Source organism: Anopheles darlingi, chromosome 3, assembly GCF_943734745.1.
Source record: "Anopheles darlingi chromosome 3, idAnoDarlMG_H_01, whole genome shotgun sequence".
In the NCBI taxonomy this organism is placed as follows: domain Eukaryota; kingdom Metazoa; phylum Arthropoda; class Insecta; order Diptera; family Culicidae; genus Anopheles; species Anopheles darlingi.
Window position 1 is genome coordinate 16,941,467 of NC_064875.1, and position 18,951 is coordinate 16,960,417.

The 18,951-nt window shown below is 48.4% G+C and overlaps 2 protein-coding genes across 2 annotated transcripts in view; one reads left to right on the forward strand and one right to left on the reverse strand.

Moving 5' to 3' along the window:
* Positions 1–10,507, reverse strand: part of LOC125953629 (uncharacterized) — a 48,828-nt gene extending 38,321 nt beyond the window's left edge. Inside the window, exon 1 of the mRNA XM_049683311.1 lies at positions 10,387–10,507. Coding sequence (XP_049539268.1) covers positions 10,387–10,468 — 82 coding nt within the window. The 5' untranslated portion in view covers positions 10,469–10,507. The remainder of the gene's footprint in view (positions 1–10,386) is intronic.
* The window catches only part of LOC125953375 (pericentrin), a 465,615-nt gene that overhangs the window by 175,598 nt on the left and 271,066 nt on the right, over positions 1–18,951 (forward strand). The window lies entirely within an intron of this gene.

Consider the following 18,951-nt stretch of genomic DNA (forward strand, 5'->3'; position numbering starts at 1 on the left):
ACGCACGCACACACATTTCACATTAGATTCAGTTCAGGGGCGGGTGTGTGGTGTCCAGTTCAGCCTCTCCGTGTGAAAATCGGATCCCATTTTAATCGCCTGATTTATGCAAATCGGACTCAGCGACGGGATGTGAAATCCACCTACCACCAGGGCCCTGAAACGGTGCTATTAGCTTTATCCCGATCCCGCAGAGCGCCGAGGATGGACTGATGTGTTTGTTCGAACGAGGAGCTGCATCGCTGAATGAACGAGAGATTTATCGAGGATCGAGCATTTGCAGGGTATTATCCTTGGAAGGTTTTGGTACAGACAGCAGACCGACTGAATCCACAGCATTAGGACCGGGGTTCATCTTCAGTTTTCCCCTGGCTAAACTAATCATTCCAAATCAAAACAACGGGAGCACACCGACACACTCTGCAAGGACAACAGGCAGGACATGCTGCGTTCTGGATATTGGAATGTATCGGAAAGCGAGACAGAGAGGCACAGACTTAAAGCAGGTAAGATAGAGAGGATACCTTATCCGGGGTTCATCTGCAGAGAGGTTCTGTCGTCCGATGACGATGTCGAGGATTGCACCGTGTGAGAGTGTGTTGGATCACGGAGCGTGGATCACCTGTTCCCTTCTGACAACATACCCTCCTCCCCTGGATGGAGCTTATCGATACACGCAAATCTATTAGAATCGGAAACAATCTCGGGGAATTCAAAGCGAAGCGAAAGGATCCATATTACGGTGGTGCACCCTCGAGAGAGCACCAGAGTGTAGTGTTGTGCTTTTCCGGAAACATGGTCTGATCGAAAAGACACACACACACACCAGATCGATCGATCGATCGATCGTCGAACTGATAGAACGCTCGGTGATCCCATAGTCAAAGGCGTCGTTGGTTTCCGTCGGTGCCAACATGCTCATTATGCTCTCTGGTGGGAGTTTCTAGAGACATGCACACCGTTCGGTGGCGTTCTGTCTCTGGCGAGATGGTGAGCTTTCTGATGCGAGATTCGACGAAGGAGACGACGACGGAATTCCATCGTTGGCGCCTATCGAGCGCTGATGCTTCTAATCGGATTTCAAATTCGAATTCAAGCAGAGCACTGTTGGATGTTGGATGCTGCAGGCGAGCAGGCAGGCAGACAGGCGGTAATTACAATGTTACCGGGTCGTGTAATACCGGAGCTTCGGAGGTGTTCAACATGCGGCATAATACTTATCATCGTCCTTCAAACGTGGTTCTGTCTGTTGATGGTTTAGGAGTTGAGTTCATTAGCAGGTTTGGCTGGAGCAGTTGGTTCTGTGTCAGGCATCTCTCTCTCTCTCTCTCTCGCTTTCTCTCTCTCGCTTTCTGATAACGTCTACGAATCTACAGAACAGAAGGTTGTCTGCCAGCAAATTCCTAACTTAAAGGGAAGAATGTCGACGACAAAAATGCGTGCCACGTGCTGCCGATCAATCGGTCCCTTTCGTTGAAGGTTTGGAACCACATTTCCACTCAGGCTCCATCGTCGACGACGGTAGCGACCGACGGTTATCTCTCAAGAATGAACAATCACTTCGCTGTAGCCCCAAGGAAAACAACCTTCATTCATTTCTGCTACTGAAAAAAAGGTGAGCAACCGGCAGTCAGGGCTTTTTGCCCTTCCGCAATTGCGAGGTTCTCTCCGGAAGGTGCTAGTTCCACCGAGACGCAGAGTGTTTGAGAACCCCCACACCACAACCCAACAAAAGACGCACAACATCGACCAAAATCAATCAATTTTAATTAAAACATTGTTTCGCTTCTGTCGTTCTGGCCGCTGTTTGTTAGGCCACGGACTGGCAGATTAGGGCGGCGTCCGTCCCAAACGACCGGCCTTGGGCGGGGAGGCCACCGACACTGCTCCGGAAACCGGAGCAACCCTTCCCGAGATTCCGTTTTTCGATAACCTTTCCTGAGGTTAGGGGGCCTGCGAGCCGAGGTTTTTTGGTTGAAGAAGGGGAAAGGATGTAGGAAGACGAGACGAGAACCGCAAACACAATTTGCCTCTTCTTGGTGCCCCTCTAGAACGAGGACAGGGACGAGAAGACGAGCCTGTAATCCTTGAGCCACTCGTGCTTTTATTAATTTCCTTCCGACAGCGCCGGTCGTTGGATGAGGGGAGGGAGGGTAGCTCATCGGATGTCGTTGAAAATTAGCGAACAGTTGTTGTTGATGCTGTTGTTGTTGGTGTTAGTGGGTTTGGCGCGCGTCAAACTTTTGCTCTCATTCTTCCCGGCACGCTCCTCGACTTTGACGAGATTGAGCGGTTGCCAAACCGACCGCCGATAAGGTAGGAAGGAGGCCTGTGAGTGAGCGAACCATTAACTGTTGCGGTGGTAGTCAGTTTGCTTTGGTGTCTAGGCGACCCGTGGTTCAAGGGGGTCGCCCAGCAGCATGAGCCTTGTATGAAGGTTTGCGCTTACTGGTTTGTGTTGCTGGTTTTGTTTATTAATAGTTATGCTATTTTTAGACTCCAGAAGATTCAGATATTAAATGGCTATTGTAAGAGAATGTCCTTCAATACTCCTTTGGGATTTTTAACACACGGTTTTGAATTCATGTATTCACTTTTTCAACAGATTTAGTTACCTAAAGTTTAGTTAAGAATTCAGTCCAGTGTTTTTTTTTAATGCGTTCAATGTCTCATTGTTTTTATATATTTCTTTTGATATGTTTTTTTGTCTCTTTAGTGCTGGAGTATAGTTCAATCATTTCAAAGATTCCCTTCACTGATATCCTTTGGTTTTGTAAGTTATATTGAATTGACAATTTTTTCCATTCATGATAATATTGATTGTTTGGTGTTTGATTGATTTGCTTTTAAATTTCTACATATTCTTTCTTCATTTTTCTTTTCGTATGTTCCATTTCTATTTCTGTAAATTTTTGCACATACTGTAGCAGTGCATATAAAATGTTTTTGCAAAATAACGGTATAAGGTATGTCGATCTCACTAGTGACTATGGGCCCTATTCCGAGTGTCTGTCTTGCAAACGAGACTGCTGTACTACTACTGAAAAAAACTTAGCAGTCTTTTTGGGCTCTTATGAATGAACTTGTGATTTTTTACAGCCGGATTTCAAAACAAATACTAATACTAACAAATTTTTCACCAACACCACCAAAACCCAACATCTTGCGGTCCAATGGCAACGAGTCTTTCAGTCTCGTTTGCAAGACTCAGAGTCTGGTAGGTTTTAGCAACAGACTCTGAGTCTTGAAAACGAGACTCAAAATGGTAAATTTTTTCGTTTTGGTCGTAGTTGCCATTGGAGCGAAAGATGTTGGTTTTTAGTGGTGTTGGTGATAAATTTGTTAGTATTAGTATTTGTTTTGAAATCCGGCTGTAAAAAATTACAAGTTCATTCATAAGAGCTCAACAAGACTGCTAAGTTTTTTTCAGTAGTAGTACAGCAGTCTCGTTTGCAAGACAGACACTCGAAATAGGGCCCTATAAGAAATTGTTCAAAAGATGGCTTTAAATGTTCCCAAACGTGGTTCATGGATTCTATTCACATTATTTCGAACACTTTAACATTCGGTTACGCCTTTCACGGAGCCATTTGTAAACTGACGATCTAATCTGACGACCGTTAAAGTTGATGCCCGCGAGCCCAGCCCACCCTTAACCCGATGACGCATCTTCACGAGGTCAACGCCCACCACCACCACTGCGCCAACTATGCCAAAAACGCCCAAAAAAGTAATAGATACGCAAAAGATATTGGCTTTAATATGGTGGACGCCCACGGGCAGGGCGAGCACTACCAACGCCTCGTACGATAGCACGCGAAAACCCGTTGGCGGTGTACCGTACGGTGCTCTAGGAGCTAGGAATTTGACGCACGAAAACCAGAAGAAGCAACACACACAGACACACACACGCACACACCACCTTCACCCTAATGATGGCCATAAATCAACGTGCGTCTGCGTTTTGGGTTTCTGAAATGTAGATAACTGCCACCGTTTGTGCTTCAGCGGACCTCGGGTCTCGCCCCTTTCGGATGTCAGTTCCACCATCCTCCCGGGTGGGATCAGTGCACTCCAATCGGCTCCAATGCTTGCGGTGGCAGGAGACAGGATTTTCCATTTCATTTCGTTCTGGCAGTTCGCCGTTCCGTGGCGCAAGTGGCGAAAGCGCGTCACTTGCGTACTTTGAAGCGGATTACCCGGGAGAGGGGGCGGTGATGAAAATGGTGGTTCGGCACCGGTCGTTGTCACTGAATTGAGGTCAAAATTTGCATACCAGCGCCAATGTGTGCTCGGTAATCCATTTCATCGTCAGGTTGTTGGCGTTGTACTAAAACGTTGTACTAAACTTATCTCACGTGCCCGGTGCGTGCAAAACATTGCGTTTTTTTCTGCGAATCTGAAAACATGTTAGCAATTACAGGAGTGTTCCAACCACTCTGAGTTGGGTGACTATTTTTTTCTTCGAATTTTCTCACTTCACTGAGCATCACGCGATGAAGCGGACGAGACCGGATTACTAGATCGGAGTAAAAGGGTAGCTCCGGAGGTGTGTCTGTTGTAAGCAACCGTAATACATCATCCAATGGCGCATGCCAACGCGTGCGTGTGTGTGCATGCAGCACGCGACAACAATGAGCAATCTAATGTGTCACAATGTTGGCCAGCGCAGCATCGGTAACACACCATACAAGCGCGACCTGTTCACGACAACCAACACACACACACACCACACATCCCATGCCAGGTATGCTAATCATGTCTGCTGGTTCCCCGGATACCACCACCTCACAGGCGTGTGTATTTTCCACCGGGAGTTCCACCTCACTTCTCCGGTGAATTTTTTTTTCCGATTAAAAATTTGTTAGCACGAGCATGACATTCACCTAGATTATGCTAACGTAACAAAGGGGTGGTGGTGACGGGGATGGATGGCAGGAAAAAAGGGGATAGAAAGGTAAAAAGGGGTGACCAAGGTATCCCGCTCGTAGCCCTCGTGGTTGACCACCGTGTAAACCGGGGAACGAGGGGGATGACGTGGTTGGAGGGGGGGAAGTAAGCTGTTTTCCAATTTCATGCCGTCGTTCGGTCGTGTGCCGGCCACCCTCGACCCGGCCATCGGGAGGGATCAGCATAAATCAGCGCATCATTACCGCCTCGCTTCGTCTGCCGGCAGCCAAAGGATTAAGATTGAATTATTTTCCTCGTCTTCGGGCGCTCCAATGACACGAAGAAACCCTCCCTCCCCCCGGGGGTGTGGTGGGTTTTACGGATTAGTTTTCCCATTCTCTACTCTACGATGGACGCACGATGTAAATGGCGTGGAAGTAAAAAATGGTTCCCCGGTCGCCCCCTGTTTTTTGGGCGACAAGAAATAAACAAGAAAGGAGTCGACGGTTGCTGCGATAGTGTATGTGCCACGCGCGCGCCGGCTCTGTCACCCTTGTGTGCTAAGAGGGTTGCAGGGATGGTGGTGGTGGTGATGTACGTCACATTTCATTAAGTAGCGGCACGTGCGCTCCACCCCCCTGTGCAACGGAAGTGGAAGAGAAAATTAATCGTGTACCCGAATATTTATTGGATAGATCCCGAACGAGCGATGGTTGATGGTTTGTGTTGCCACTACCACTACTACTGCGTGCTTTCAAACACGTTTGCCACGTTTAGCGCTGGTAAGTTGAGGAGTTGAGGAGTCATTAACCAGATTTTAAAATTATACCATCGGATATGGTCGGATTACACACCGTGGTGGGGTGGTGCGCAATGTTAGTGACAAATGAGACAATTATGTTCTCGCACCGCACTCCCTTTCGCGCATCACTCCCTTTTACCACCACAACGCACTTTATCGTGTACGGTTGCTACCGAACACACGGGTAATGGTTTGTGAAGCGCTATACGCGTTGTTGCTAAGCAACCTCTAAGGTTGCTGCGAGACGACATGGTGTAAAGTGATACACACACACACATGCGCCACACGCTCAAGGAAATGACCCCGTTTTTACGACGCTTCCCGGGGGCATCGATCACCTTCTGCTGCTTTCCGGACCTTCCTTTCGAGCACCGAACAGGACGGGAAACGGAAGTACCGAAGAGCGAAGCAGAATGCACAAGGATACATAGAAACACACACTCATCACTCTAGAGCATCCAGCATAAGAGGATAAGAGATTGCCGGTCCGCCGGTGCCGGCTATCTAGTACTACTTGCTTGCAGCTCGGTGATAACGTGCGACCGATCCACATCCTTTTCACACACACACACACACCGACACACACACAGGCGACAGGCACACACGAGCTTTCGAGGGCTGAATGATGAATGATTCGTGCGACAGGACGATCCGTTGACCGTCCTGGGGCTCTTGGGGCTTCTGGCTTCACCAGAGTGTCAACGAAGAAAGCGATCAGCAGCACGGACGGACGGGATCTCAACCTGTGGGGTGGTGAAAAATATCCCTGTCACCCTGTCATCACCAACACGGACCCATTCCGGAGGCAAAGCAGGAGGTCCTTCGTTTGGAACCACTTCCGTCGTGTTCCTCCTCGTGGCTCGTGGCCTTAAAGCGAGATTTGATTTATGAAAATTGGATTACATACTATCCTTCTTTCTCTCTCTCTCTCTCTTGTGCGCGTGCCTTTCACACCGTTCACTCTGCGGCTGGACACCGAGGCAATGGGGTCGTTGAACGCCATGGCAATGGGGCCGGCGATGTTTGTCAACATGTTTTGCGGATAATTTCTTACAAATATCCGCCACATGATGATGATGCTGCTGATGCTCGTAATGAAATAAATACTCTCTCTCTCACTCTCTTTCTCACACACACACACACACACAGACACTGCCTCAGTCACTATCTTGGTGCATAAATCGTTGCAACCAGACAGTGTGTGACAGTGGAGTCGGGGTGTGGTGAGCCACGTACTGCGCGTCCTAGATCCTTGAGCTGAGGCTCACTCCGGTTGCAGCAGCTGGTGTGACGTTGCACGACGGGCACTTCTTCCTTCCTTTGCTCGCAACCACGGGCTGGGATGGACTTCCGGAAGGTGGCAGCTGCACCGAGACCCAACGCCAGCCGCCAGCGTATTGCAAGCGGGAGTAGCCATAATGAAAATGAAACCAGCAGCAGCAGTGGGTCGGTTGGTTGGTCGACCGAACCACCTCCTAATCTCGAGATTATCATCATTATCAACATCGTGTGCATCGCGTACTAGCATCACCACCATCAAGACCGGAACCAGGCACAGGCCAAATGCACTCCGGAGAGCACTCCGGACTCCCGGATACCCGGGGATGCATCGTCATTCTCGTGCAATCGTGCTCGCGTCGACGGCATACCGGATGCCGGATGCCGAACTGGTGGCGAAAGCACTGGAAAGGGCGTACAGTACCACACCACGCCTCGCTCTTGGCAATGGTGATGGTGGCGTTACGAGATAAGATTTGTTGGAATTTCGGAGCACAGAAGGTGTTCGGATGGAATTAAAACCAGGAACCAGGAACCGACTTCAGGAGGAGGACGTGGAGGTGAAGTATTAATGGAGCTCTTGCCTCACGATGCCGGGGGCGAACCGGAAGTCATGCTGTCAAGGTTTTGCGTTCATTATCGGGAATCGGATTCCCGGGAGCTCCGGGAACTGCTCGCAGCATTGGATTTGGTACAAATATTCGCCTCCCGGGCGCATTCACTTGCTACGCATCTTGCGCCCAAGTTCCAACAACCACGTACCGCAGACGGGAGTTTCGGTATTTATGGACCGCGAAGGGATCGCGTAGTGCGATCGCGTTGAAGGGCATTCAATTTGGAGTCGACCCTTACGAACGGTGTGCTTGTCATGGGGAGGGGGGAAAGCTGTTCATAACTCAGCCCAAAATCGTTGGAAATGAGTTTTGTGGACGCCTCCCCGGGATGCACTTGGTGAAGTTCCGAGGATTTGGGATCATGATTTATCGGTCCGCGAGTTAGTTTCAATTGCTCGACTCGTTGAAATGGTGACGTATTTGTTGTAATATTGAATTCCACACATTCAGAGCAACTCTTGAAAAGTCTTATAAGTCAACGTTGTAGTCGCTTTACTTGGAAACGACAATCGACGAGTTCCAGTGATTGAATGTAGAGGCAAGACGTCTTGGAGCTCTTGGAAAGGGATTCGATTTCGAAGCATAATCCCGCTCGCCCATTCAATCATCCTCGGATCATGTTGGGAAGCTCTCTATACGGGCAAAACGGCTTCCCGGACAAGGTGGACAAGGTGGTCCGTAACGGAAGCACCACCAGCATTTCACGGTCTTCTGGTATCACCACACACACACACACACACACATACACACACACACACACACGACGAGTGAGCAAATGTTTGACCAAGTGAATGTCAGAAAAGAGAAGGAGAAAAAAAAAGGAAGACAAACACGATGCTACAACAGGGACACCCGTAGGAGGGGCTGGAGCGATTGGTCAGAGGGTCTTGGCCATTGGGTTACGACCGTCCGGTTGCCCGTTAGCCAACCATTGGAACCAAGCTGGAACCCAAACTGTTTTAAACAAAATGGTATCGTCCCAAGAGCGGACGAACGGAACGATGCAATGGGATGTAAGGTATGTAAGGGATGTAAGGGATGATAGCATCCGTGTGTGCGCGCGCGCGTGTGTGTGTGTTTGGGACTGAGGAAGACGATCTTCTGCTGCTGCTGCTGCTTCTGATGCTATATTTGCCTGTAATATATTTATTCTTCGCATTATCGGGTGTCAATCCATGTAATCCGCCGGGCTTAGAGCCGATGGCCGATGGAATATCGGGGCAGGGTTTTTGTTCTGGCCCTCGTCCTCGGGACCATTAGCTTTTACGATACGAACCACACCATACAGGGGATGATCGTTTTCGTGTTCAATCGGCAATCACAGTTCCAGCAGTTCGTTCGTGAAGTTGAATTCAATTTTGACTTGCCAACGCCACCCATCATCATGATCATCATCATCAGCATCATGACCATCATCTCAAGGGCTAAGGACAATCTAATATTTACAACCACTTTCTCCTTTGTAACAGGGCTGCGCACACTAATACGGGTCGGGGATGTTGGGAAAAAGAAATTGTTCAAATGACTTTTCCACCAGTTCCACACTCTCAAAAAGAGAAAGAACGACTTCTTACACGAGGTGAGAGGGTGAAAGTCACCCCCCAAGACGAAGACAAATACGTCGCTAAACGTATTAGACCCTCATTAGGGCGCACTTTGTTCCACGCTCCAGTTTGATTGTTTGTCACCAGCACCAAGGAACTAGGTCTAGGACCTTCCTACCTTTACACACACACAGACTGGCACCCGGGAGTGAGTTCCGGTTGGCTGCGGTGGTTGTGGCTTTACCTACGCCACCCGCCCCACCAGACATCCGGACAGCGTCACCGTCAACATCGTGACAATAGGTTTCTTTCCGCTCGGCATAAGGTTCCGCATCGTCGCCAACGCGAAACGCAAAGTGACGCACGGGCAGGGAGGAAAATTCTCCGGAAAAAAAGGTGTAATACTCCCGGTTTCTGACACACCGTCCCCGCATTGGACAGGCGGGCTGGCTGGCTGGCTAGTGTTGGGCTAGTGGGCACGGGAGCAAATCACTCACCTGGAAAGGTGTCCCCCCAAGGGTGTGAAGATCAACAAACGCGTTGATCCAACACCAACAGACAGAGCAGCAGCAGAAATAGCAACTTCTACTAGCGCTAGACCATCGTACTGACACCTGGGACTGACATCCAGTGACCGGAAGTTCAGTTTCGTTCACAGGACGTGTCGTGGGGTAGCTTTGGATACTTCTCAACAATTCGTGTTGTCTCATCGTCTGTCAGTGCGCAATGATGACACATTCGGAGAGGATAGGAATTCGGTTTGGAATGTTTACCAGGTGAGCAACGCAACGAGCAGACGGTATAGCAATTGAATTGCATCATCCGAATCGATAAAGAGACCGTCGTGGTTGAATTTAACATAAAAAAATTGAACGAAATGAACAAAAAAACTGACTCCAGCTGAGATGAGATAGAAGTTATGCTTTCATTGCTCGTTTCGACGTGATTATGTCCCTTTAGTATACCTGATGCTGATGCCCATTTCGGATTTCCTCATTATTCATCATAAATATCTGCTCCACGGAAAATCAGTTAACGATGACGATGACCATCGCCGAATGAATCATTCGGCAATCATCGAGCGAATCATACCAATCATGCTCAAATGGAAAGTCAAAAGGGAAAATGGATGCACCGGCCTCTCCATTTTTTTGTTTGGTATGAAAATGCTCTCCATTCCCATTAATCTCCAACTTAAGCCGACTCACGGGAGATTAATAATAAAACAAAAAAATTGTTCATCGTGTCTGCTACTCACATTTCAGCAGCAGGTACCAGCAGCAGAACAGCAGCATAACGGTCCCGGTGCGTAGACTGTCGGCCACCACCGGTACGCGCATCGCGACATTCCTCCTCGTTAATCCCTTCCCGACTGCTGGTGCTGGTGCTGGTGGTGGTGATGCCATCTGTTCACTACTGCTTCTCGTTCGCTCCGCCGCTCGTTCGGTTCCGGCTTCGGATTGGAATGCTCACGTACCAGACCACCGTCACCGTACGCACACATCACTTCCACTCCGCCACACTGACGCACCACCATCTACACACACACATACGCAGACACGCACGTACTGGGACACTCTACAGTTGGCACACTCTAGTGGATTCTCGGTACACGTCGATCCGCGACTCTAGCGAGCATTTCTCTTCAGCACCAACAGTTGACCTGTAAGTAATCACCATAACACACACACATGAGGACACATAATCACATGCACGGCTGACATACATTTTCATTTTGTTTTTAATCATTATCAGTCCACTCAACCAAGCGCTCTGGTTCGCTGCTTTCCATTCGCCTGCACTGATTGGAGCACAATTATGCACCAGCGATGCTCATCGTCGTGTGTGTGTGTGTGTGTGTATCGAGGAAACAGGAACCGGATAATGAAGCCATTCGCTGCTGGCCAACGAACGCTGACACATTTTCCATCTTAAGCTCGGCAGATCGGGATTTGTTCTGACTTCTGGTTCCTGGTTCGTTGGAGGTTCTCCTCTTTATCATGTGTGTGCCTCGTTGGCTTATCAGGCAGCTGATACGCATCAGTAGATTAGTCCTAGATAGCCACATACAGATCCTTCTCTTTGCCGGATGTCACTTTGAATGTCCATTTCGAATGCATACAAACAACACATTCATCCATACGAACGAGTCCTGGAACGTGTGGACGCTACGACTGGACTATAGCTGGAAGGGATTTCCAGAGCTGTCTAGCAGTCGTGCGTGTGTGTGTGTGTGTGCGAACCACCTATCTCGTCGCAGTGGAAAAGCTGGCAAAAAGCTACAGAATGATTGTTTGCTTAGGACTTTTACGACTCTGTCCGGAGCATAATTAGTATGCCGAGGTGAAGCATGAAAAGGCGCCGCTGCCTCTAGTGGGCAGAAGACTCCACGGGAGCACCGTGGTGAAGATGATGAGCGCTATGGTTGCCCCCGACCCCCGACGGGAAGGGAATGTCCGTGCCATCGCATGATATGTAAAGCAGACATCAAAGTTCCGCTGCCATAGGATGAAGTGGTTTGTGCTGGACGTTGCCGCGTACCAGGTCGTAAAGCGAACGGTAGCAACCGATCTATAGGAGACTATCACGGTAGCAGTCGATGGATGGACCGATGATGCCGATGATGCCGATGATGATGATGATGCTGATGGAATGTGACCATCGAGGACTGGACAGCGCTGGTGGATGGTGGATTCTTTAACGACCTTCGCGCAGGACGCAGCCCTCGCTAGGACCACGAGTCGATTACTTAATCGACAAACACATCCAAGCGAGACTGCTGGAGGATGTTGGACCCCACGAGAGGACGTTTCAAAATTAATTTGCGTTACAGTCGATGGTAAAAGAGTTAATTAGTGGCGCTGATCGGTCGGGCGCGATCTTTTTGGTGAAAGATTGGCCATAAACCTCGGCCAGGACCTCGGTTGCTTGACCGCGCCACAACGGTTATAGGTATATAAATCATTATCTTAATACCTTTCGGTACGGTGGCTCCTCGGTGGCGCAGTTTTATGTCCTCGGTAGCACTGAGCTGTTATCTTTTGGCATACCGTTGGCAGAGAGCCAAACGGATTGTCTTCAAACGATTTCTCCCGGGACCGGCGTGAAAGCCACGCTACTGAATGCTAATTTGTCGTCAAAGCCACGGTTCGATAGTTAAAGCTTATCAGGTGGTCGAGACCTGGAATTAGGGCGGGCGAGATTCGGTTTCGGTTTCAGTTCCCCCACCCGGAGCTACCGGAACGAATCTCGGAACCTTGACCGTGAAATCGAAAGGGTTGGGGTTGGGGCGGATCCTCTAGAGAGGGATGTTCACGGGATAAGGATTAATTGGACTTGCAGGGTGGTTGCGAGAAGCCTCGGTAACCTTCGTCGTCCACTCGTACCCACAAATCAATTAGCTTTGGCTTTGAGGATTCGGTTTCATTGGCGCTCATCTTGATGAGATTTTTCGGGGAAGGGTCTCCATTGTTGTAACCGGTTTGGTATCGTTATAATGCGTTTATAGGTCGATTGAGAAGATTTGAGGACAACCATAAATGAATTTGTACAAGGCTAAGGAGTGGTCTCGAGTGCCAAAATGCAAGATTTTGAATACTTTTGGGCTATTAAGAGATGTGTAAATGTGTTTTGAATGTTCGAATGAGCATTTACATGCCTTGATATGCACGTAGATGAATTATTAGATATTAAACTATAAAAAATGCATTTCAAGCTTGGAGAAGCATTAGATTTACCGTCAAGAATAAATTGATTAAAAAAGCCGATAGTGCCTTTCATTTAGTGGATTATCAGCGAAAACCCTTACACTACGAGATGCTATAACCGATCAAAAGCTATCAGACTCAGAACTATTGCCAACCGGAAATAATGTTGTTCCTATGTTATCTCAAAACATAACCACAGTCGAATAAAAATACAGTTATGTGATCATATTGCTCGACGTGATCATATTGTGATCATATTGTTCACCACCCCATTAACCGTGCACTGGGCAATAGTTTTCAAAGGAAATATTAAGTAAGCTTTTGCAATGTTTCTTATAAGGTCTGAATCCTTAAAGATGGGTTAATAATCATTAACATATTGTCCCAACGAATTTGTAATGCAAAAATGTAAATGTAATGGGGTTTCGAGTGCTGCACGGATGGTTAAAATGTCGAAAACGAATTTGCTAATGCAACAAACGGTGCATTATTCACAAGATCTTTTAGAGATATCGTTTGAGCGGCAAAGAACATGTATTCATGGTTCAGTTTTCGCTTTAAGATCCGTAAATTTGGTAATACAGTATGCTTCTACTAACGGTCATATGTTTAAAGCATGTATCTCAAGAGAACATGTGGTTTAGTGAGTCATTTAATAAACTTAATGGCATGCTTGGTGCATCCCAAGACACAACACCACAATACGACTCTTAACATGATGCAACATTGTTTAAACATGTCACAATAGTCCTCTTCAAATTAATTCTGCCCGTGTGTTGTGATGTTTTCAGCAACAATGTAAAACAAACAACGCAATGTATAATAAAACCATTCTGCTCCCGGCATAACAATAGCCGTAAGGCCCCGCAAAGCTCACCAGAAGCAACCACCCAACCGCCCAACCGTACCGAAGGGCAAATTCCAGGGAAAGCAAACGTGGCAGTTGCCAGTGGCAGGCAATGGGCGGCGAAGGTATATTATCAGACACGCCCGCCAACCTGTCAAGCTACCTACGCCGCTGGGACGTGACGAGTCCGTGGCTTCGGCGAAATTTGTTCACTTCCCCACCACCAGCAGTAGTAGTGTCGTAGTGTATATGGAAGTAATTATTCAAGGCAGAAGGCAGGGCTCAGAAAGCATAAAGTGAGTCGAGAGGTGGTTGGAAGCGGGGCCACTACCACCACCACCAGCAACACCGGGAGTAATTTATGTGTGATTAATTATATTTTGTGATAAACGGTTGCACCTCCCTCTTCTTCTCTTTTTCCGAAGGAATCTTCAGAAGGTGAGCCAAACGGGACGGAACGGGGGCTTCCTTTACCTAAGTCCATTCCTTCGTAGCCTGCGGACGTGTCTTGGGAGGAATAAAATAAATTGGAAGAAGGGGAACCACCGCCAGCCAGCCGGGGTTGGGGGGGCCGTTTACACGGGGAAAAATGGTAATGGGCTCGATGCCCATGCCCCGAAGGCACGCGGCAGTGGAGTCGGGCGAACGATCATAAAGCAATGGCCAAAAGGTCCACAACAAACCGGAAATATTTGTCACGCGGTCAATTTTCCTCCCTTTATCGGTCGCAATTTGTCTCGCGCAGGGGGTTCGGGGCCACAAGACGGGACCGGACGGGAAGTGAAAGTCTATTAGTAATTGTCAAAATGTTTGACCGAAAACCGGTGGTGGGGACCTTCGGAGGAAGGGGAACTTTGTGAACGAACACGAAGGTGTTTTGTAAAGTTTTAAGTACCTGAGTACGCCTTGGTTGCGGCAGGTGGGATATTACCTTTATCGATCAGCGCGATAGTGGCCGCCCGAGGGTGTAGACCATGTGTACGGAGGGTGTGAGTGTGAATACCGGCAACACTTTAGGACTCTCGAGGAGTGCTCGGAACAGTCGGTAGCAGTCGGAACGCCACGTATCAGGCCGTACGGCTTGTCCGTCAACCTAGCAATCAGTGTTCGGTCGAAATCAAATTACTGACTTTCGGTTGGCTCCAGGCTCTAGGCTCTCCAACAACAACATCAACCTTCTGTTATGTTTCTGTGGACGTGCCGGTACAGCACGCTCGGCACTCGGCACTAGCAGGTATGGAGCAGCTTGAATATTGCAGAGAGCATTTCGGGCTGTCAGCTGTTATCGTTCCATCAAGAGAAACATTCGGAGCACTTTATGATAAGCGATCTATAAATACCATTCTCTGACAGACGTGAAGTTGAGTTTCATTTCATTGGGAGAAATGGATTCGCGTCGAACTGAGCGTCCTATTTGGACAAGATGTTCGTCAGATCTAGTAGACGTAGGAATGGTTTAAAAAAAAGATGAATCCTTCGTCCATTCTTTCTTGGACACTACTCCAAGTGCTATTAGGTGCGGTGCCAACTGTGCCAAGGCGGCGCACTTCACTCACTCCAGCTCAGCAGCGTTCATACAATTGATTATTTTTTTCTCTTTACCCTACAGAAGTTCTAGTGCGACCACTGTCCAGCAACGTAGCAAGTGAGTATGGTACGCCCGGGAAACACTTCAAGTCCAAGACAGACCACCACCAGGGCTAGCCCCCGGGTTTGGTTTGGTCCAGGGGACAGTCGTAGAATGTGGTACACTTTGTGGGGAGGGAAACTATATTTAAAAGAAAAAGAAAAAAAATTCCCTCTAGTGGTCACCAGGCTAGAAGGGTACTTCAACCACGCGACCATCTTGTGTCGTCGGTTGCGTATGAAACTTTTAGTTTTACCTCACCAACAACGGCACCGTCATGGCGGTCGGTAAAGTGCTCGGTTGAATCTGTTTTAACTCGTCAACGAACGAGAGCTCCAGGGCTCCTGAGACTGAGCGCATTGCATAGCACTGCATTCTTGGCAACCGCAGAGAAGTTTCTTCGCCCCCTTTTGAAATCGCCGCCTGAATGATGCAACACCATGGCGACCGCCAGCAACCGGACACAATCAGATCATAAGCAGACCCGGTCAGTGCAGCTTCCGGTGGTGGTGGTGGTGATGGTTTTGTCCGCTTCTACTCGGCAACTGTTGGCTTTTCAGGATGGATTTCAAGGGCACCGCTAGAACGGTTGCGCGTGGACAAACACTAGACACCAAGGGCCAAGGACATTGCATGAACAGCAGCAACAGTAGCTATCGGGGTAGAATGTGAGGATTATAAATCATACGCTTTCCATGGCGGATGCACCATGCACTTCAACTTGTGATACATATTGGATGGAAACAAAGGATCCTGGCAATATGTGTGATGGAAGTTCTACTTCGCTAGTTGTTGCTCCAGTCCCGAGTGCCGCCACTAACCGTGGAGCGTGTGAGCGTTGTCATCGATTTTAAGTGGGTGTTTGAAAACCATGTTGCTCTTGCATAATCGGTATAGCAGCACTCTGCACACTCCTAAAATCCTCTTTTGAGCGTAACATAATCATGTCAAACAGTAGCATTTGAATGCGTTTTTCGATTCCACATTGCAAAAAGCCGAAAAGGCAAAAAAAAAAACGGTTCCGCGAATAATTGGAACTCGACAAGCGGGATAAAAACGCTATAAATATGCTTTTTAATAAAAATCGATTACCGCAACAGGGAAGGGGTCGCGCTACCACTCCACGGTCTACCACGGAAGAGGCCACTCAAGTTCGGAGTTTGGAGTATTCATTAAAAAATTAATTTCCACAAACCGTGCACCATACCTGCAATGGACGCCGGGGGCGCTGTTTCCGTGCACTCGTCAACCCAAATAAACATCGCATACAGAAAGAGAGAGAGAGAGAGAGAGAGAGAGAGAGAGAGAAAAAGAGAGAAAAAGACTGAGAGAGTGCAACAGCGAATTGAAACCATTAAGCCTTAAAGTGCAGTCCAGAGGTGCATCAGCTCTGCTCGATCTCTCCCCAAAGTCAACCTCGTACTGTGCGCGAATGTTGGGAAAAGCAGGACACCAAAGGACAACAAACATCCAACACACATACAAACACACGAACACGGTTCAGACGTATCGAGGTCGTGCTGCACCTCACAGAGACACAAACACACGCGCACACACACACCGAGCGCCATTTAACAATTAGGCTAATTGAAATTTAAATGTTATAAAATGTCGATCGCGTGCTCGCTCGACGTTTGCAGGTTCTGGCTCTTCCTCTTCCACTCCAGTGCGCTGTGTGTGTCCTAGTAGTGTCCCTGTGTCAAGGCAACGGATTCCACCAACCAGCCAGCCAGAACCTACGCTGGGAAGGAGTACCATTTGAGGAGGAGGAGGGAATGATAGCGAGTATTAGCGAGCTTGAGCTTTTCCATTCCGAAATCACCAGACACAGCCCTGGCGTGGCGCAAACTGTTCCACAAAACGTGGTGACGTCGCAACACGCAGGTTGAACCGGTGACGGAGCGGTTCATTAGATAGAAAATGTTTTCATTCTATGGCTCCAGAGCAGAGGACACACACACACACACACACACTCTCTCTCTCTTTCTGTCTCTTTCTCTCTCTGCCTTCATGCACCACGGACGTGGGTTTCCGAGGTTATGCCATCGTCGCTGGCTGGTGCTCATGGTTGGCCTGACAATCGAATACACATGGAATACGCTTTTTTACTTCCAACAAACGATGTGAAGGTGCGTCAACTTTTGGTCGTTTCTACTGTTCCCATTTCTACTGCTGGTGCCACTTTACAGACCGGTGCCAGTGCCCCGGGAGTCAGTGATATGCAAACATGCTGATCCACACGGGCATCAGAAGAGATGCCAGACATGAGCAGCACCAGCACCAGCACCGGCACCAACAGATGAGCCGAAGCAATTTCACTAAACGATGTTTCTGGCTTCATCTGGCGGTTGGCAAGCGAGAGCTGGAGGAGCTGGAGCAGCATTTTTCCAATTGTAGGTTGGGAAATTAAATTATAGAATTATGGTGCCATCGTGCCGGTGGCGGTGATAATGGTGGCGCATGGGATCTGGTTTTCGGTTCTCAACTCGGAGCAGTTCACACGCGCGCGCGCGCGCCCTACTTGAGTTTGATAACAGATAAGTCGAGCTGCTCGACTGCTTCTGGGAGGTTATAAGGTTTATATTACACGCGGGGTTTTCTTGGATTTTTCGGCCTGCTTCGATGTAAGCGATGTTTTGCTAAGAGACAAAGAACGCCTTTTGGGTTGGCTTGGAATAATTCGTTTTCCGCCAGTCCGGCCACGACTCAACCACCGACCGAGCCATTAGCCAATTCGTTCGTCAAATTATGAAATATTTTCCATAAAAATCCATGTTTACCGGCTCGGGCCATCTGGCAGCGCTGGCACACAGTAGCTCACCGCCTTGCACTCCCACTCCGGAGCTCCCTTGGGCTTTCTTAGTGGGTAAAGGTTAAGAAATGCGTAACCTTTGCCCCCTCCACCAACGTGGGCGGCTAATGCTGTGCTGTGGAAAATATTTATAGCGGATAACGATGGGATCCGCCTTTCATTGCTTCAAGGTTTTCTTTTCACTCGGGACTCGGGATGCGGTGTTGAGTGTGTCTTTGACGTACCACACCACGGAGAAGAACGGGGATGTAATGAGTTGTTTGTCGTCAAGTGATAAAGAGTTCACTTTACTGAGATAGTGTAGGTGTTGTGAATGAAAAAGAGAAGCCTTCAAGTGCAGCCATTCACGGCATTACGATAGTGGAAGTAGTGGTTAAGACAACCTCATCTAAAGAGTTTGCATCTTTGTCCGTTTGGGTCATCATTAGGTCATCTTCTGCAGGACCTTACACGACCACGGATACGGACTGTGTCATCTGTGCTTGTTTGGTTCGGATAAATTATTGATTTCCTCCCCGGAAAAGCATTCTCACGATACTGTGAGCAATATTGTTGCGATATTTTGGGATGCATCTCATGGATCGCCTCCAGCATGCGCCGTCGTTTGAAGTTGCACTTTGTTTGCCGAAAGTTTACACCAACAACACATTAGCAGCACGTGTTGAAAGGAAGTGTTTGCCGGGGTTTTTCTCTGGTTTTGATAACAGTGCCTTTCAAGTCGCTGCAACAGCTGCTGCTGCCGCTGCTGCTGCTGCAGCTTCCACGAGTGCTTCGATGCTTCGGTCTAAACTCCGAGCCGAAACGGTGATCGAAGTTGGACGTTGGATGCA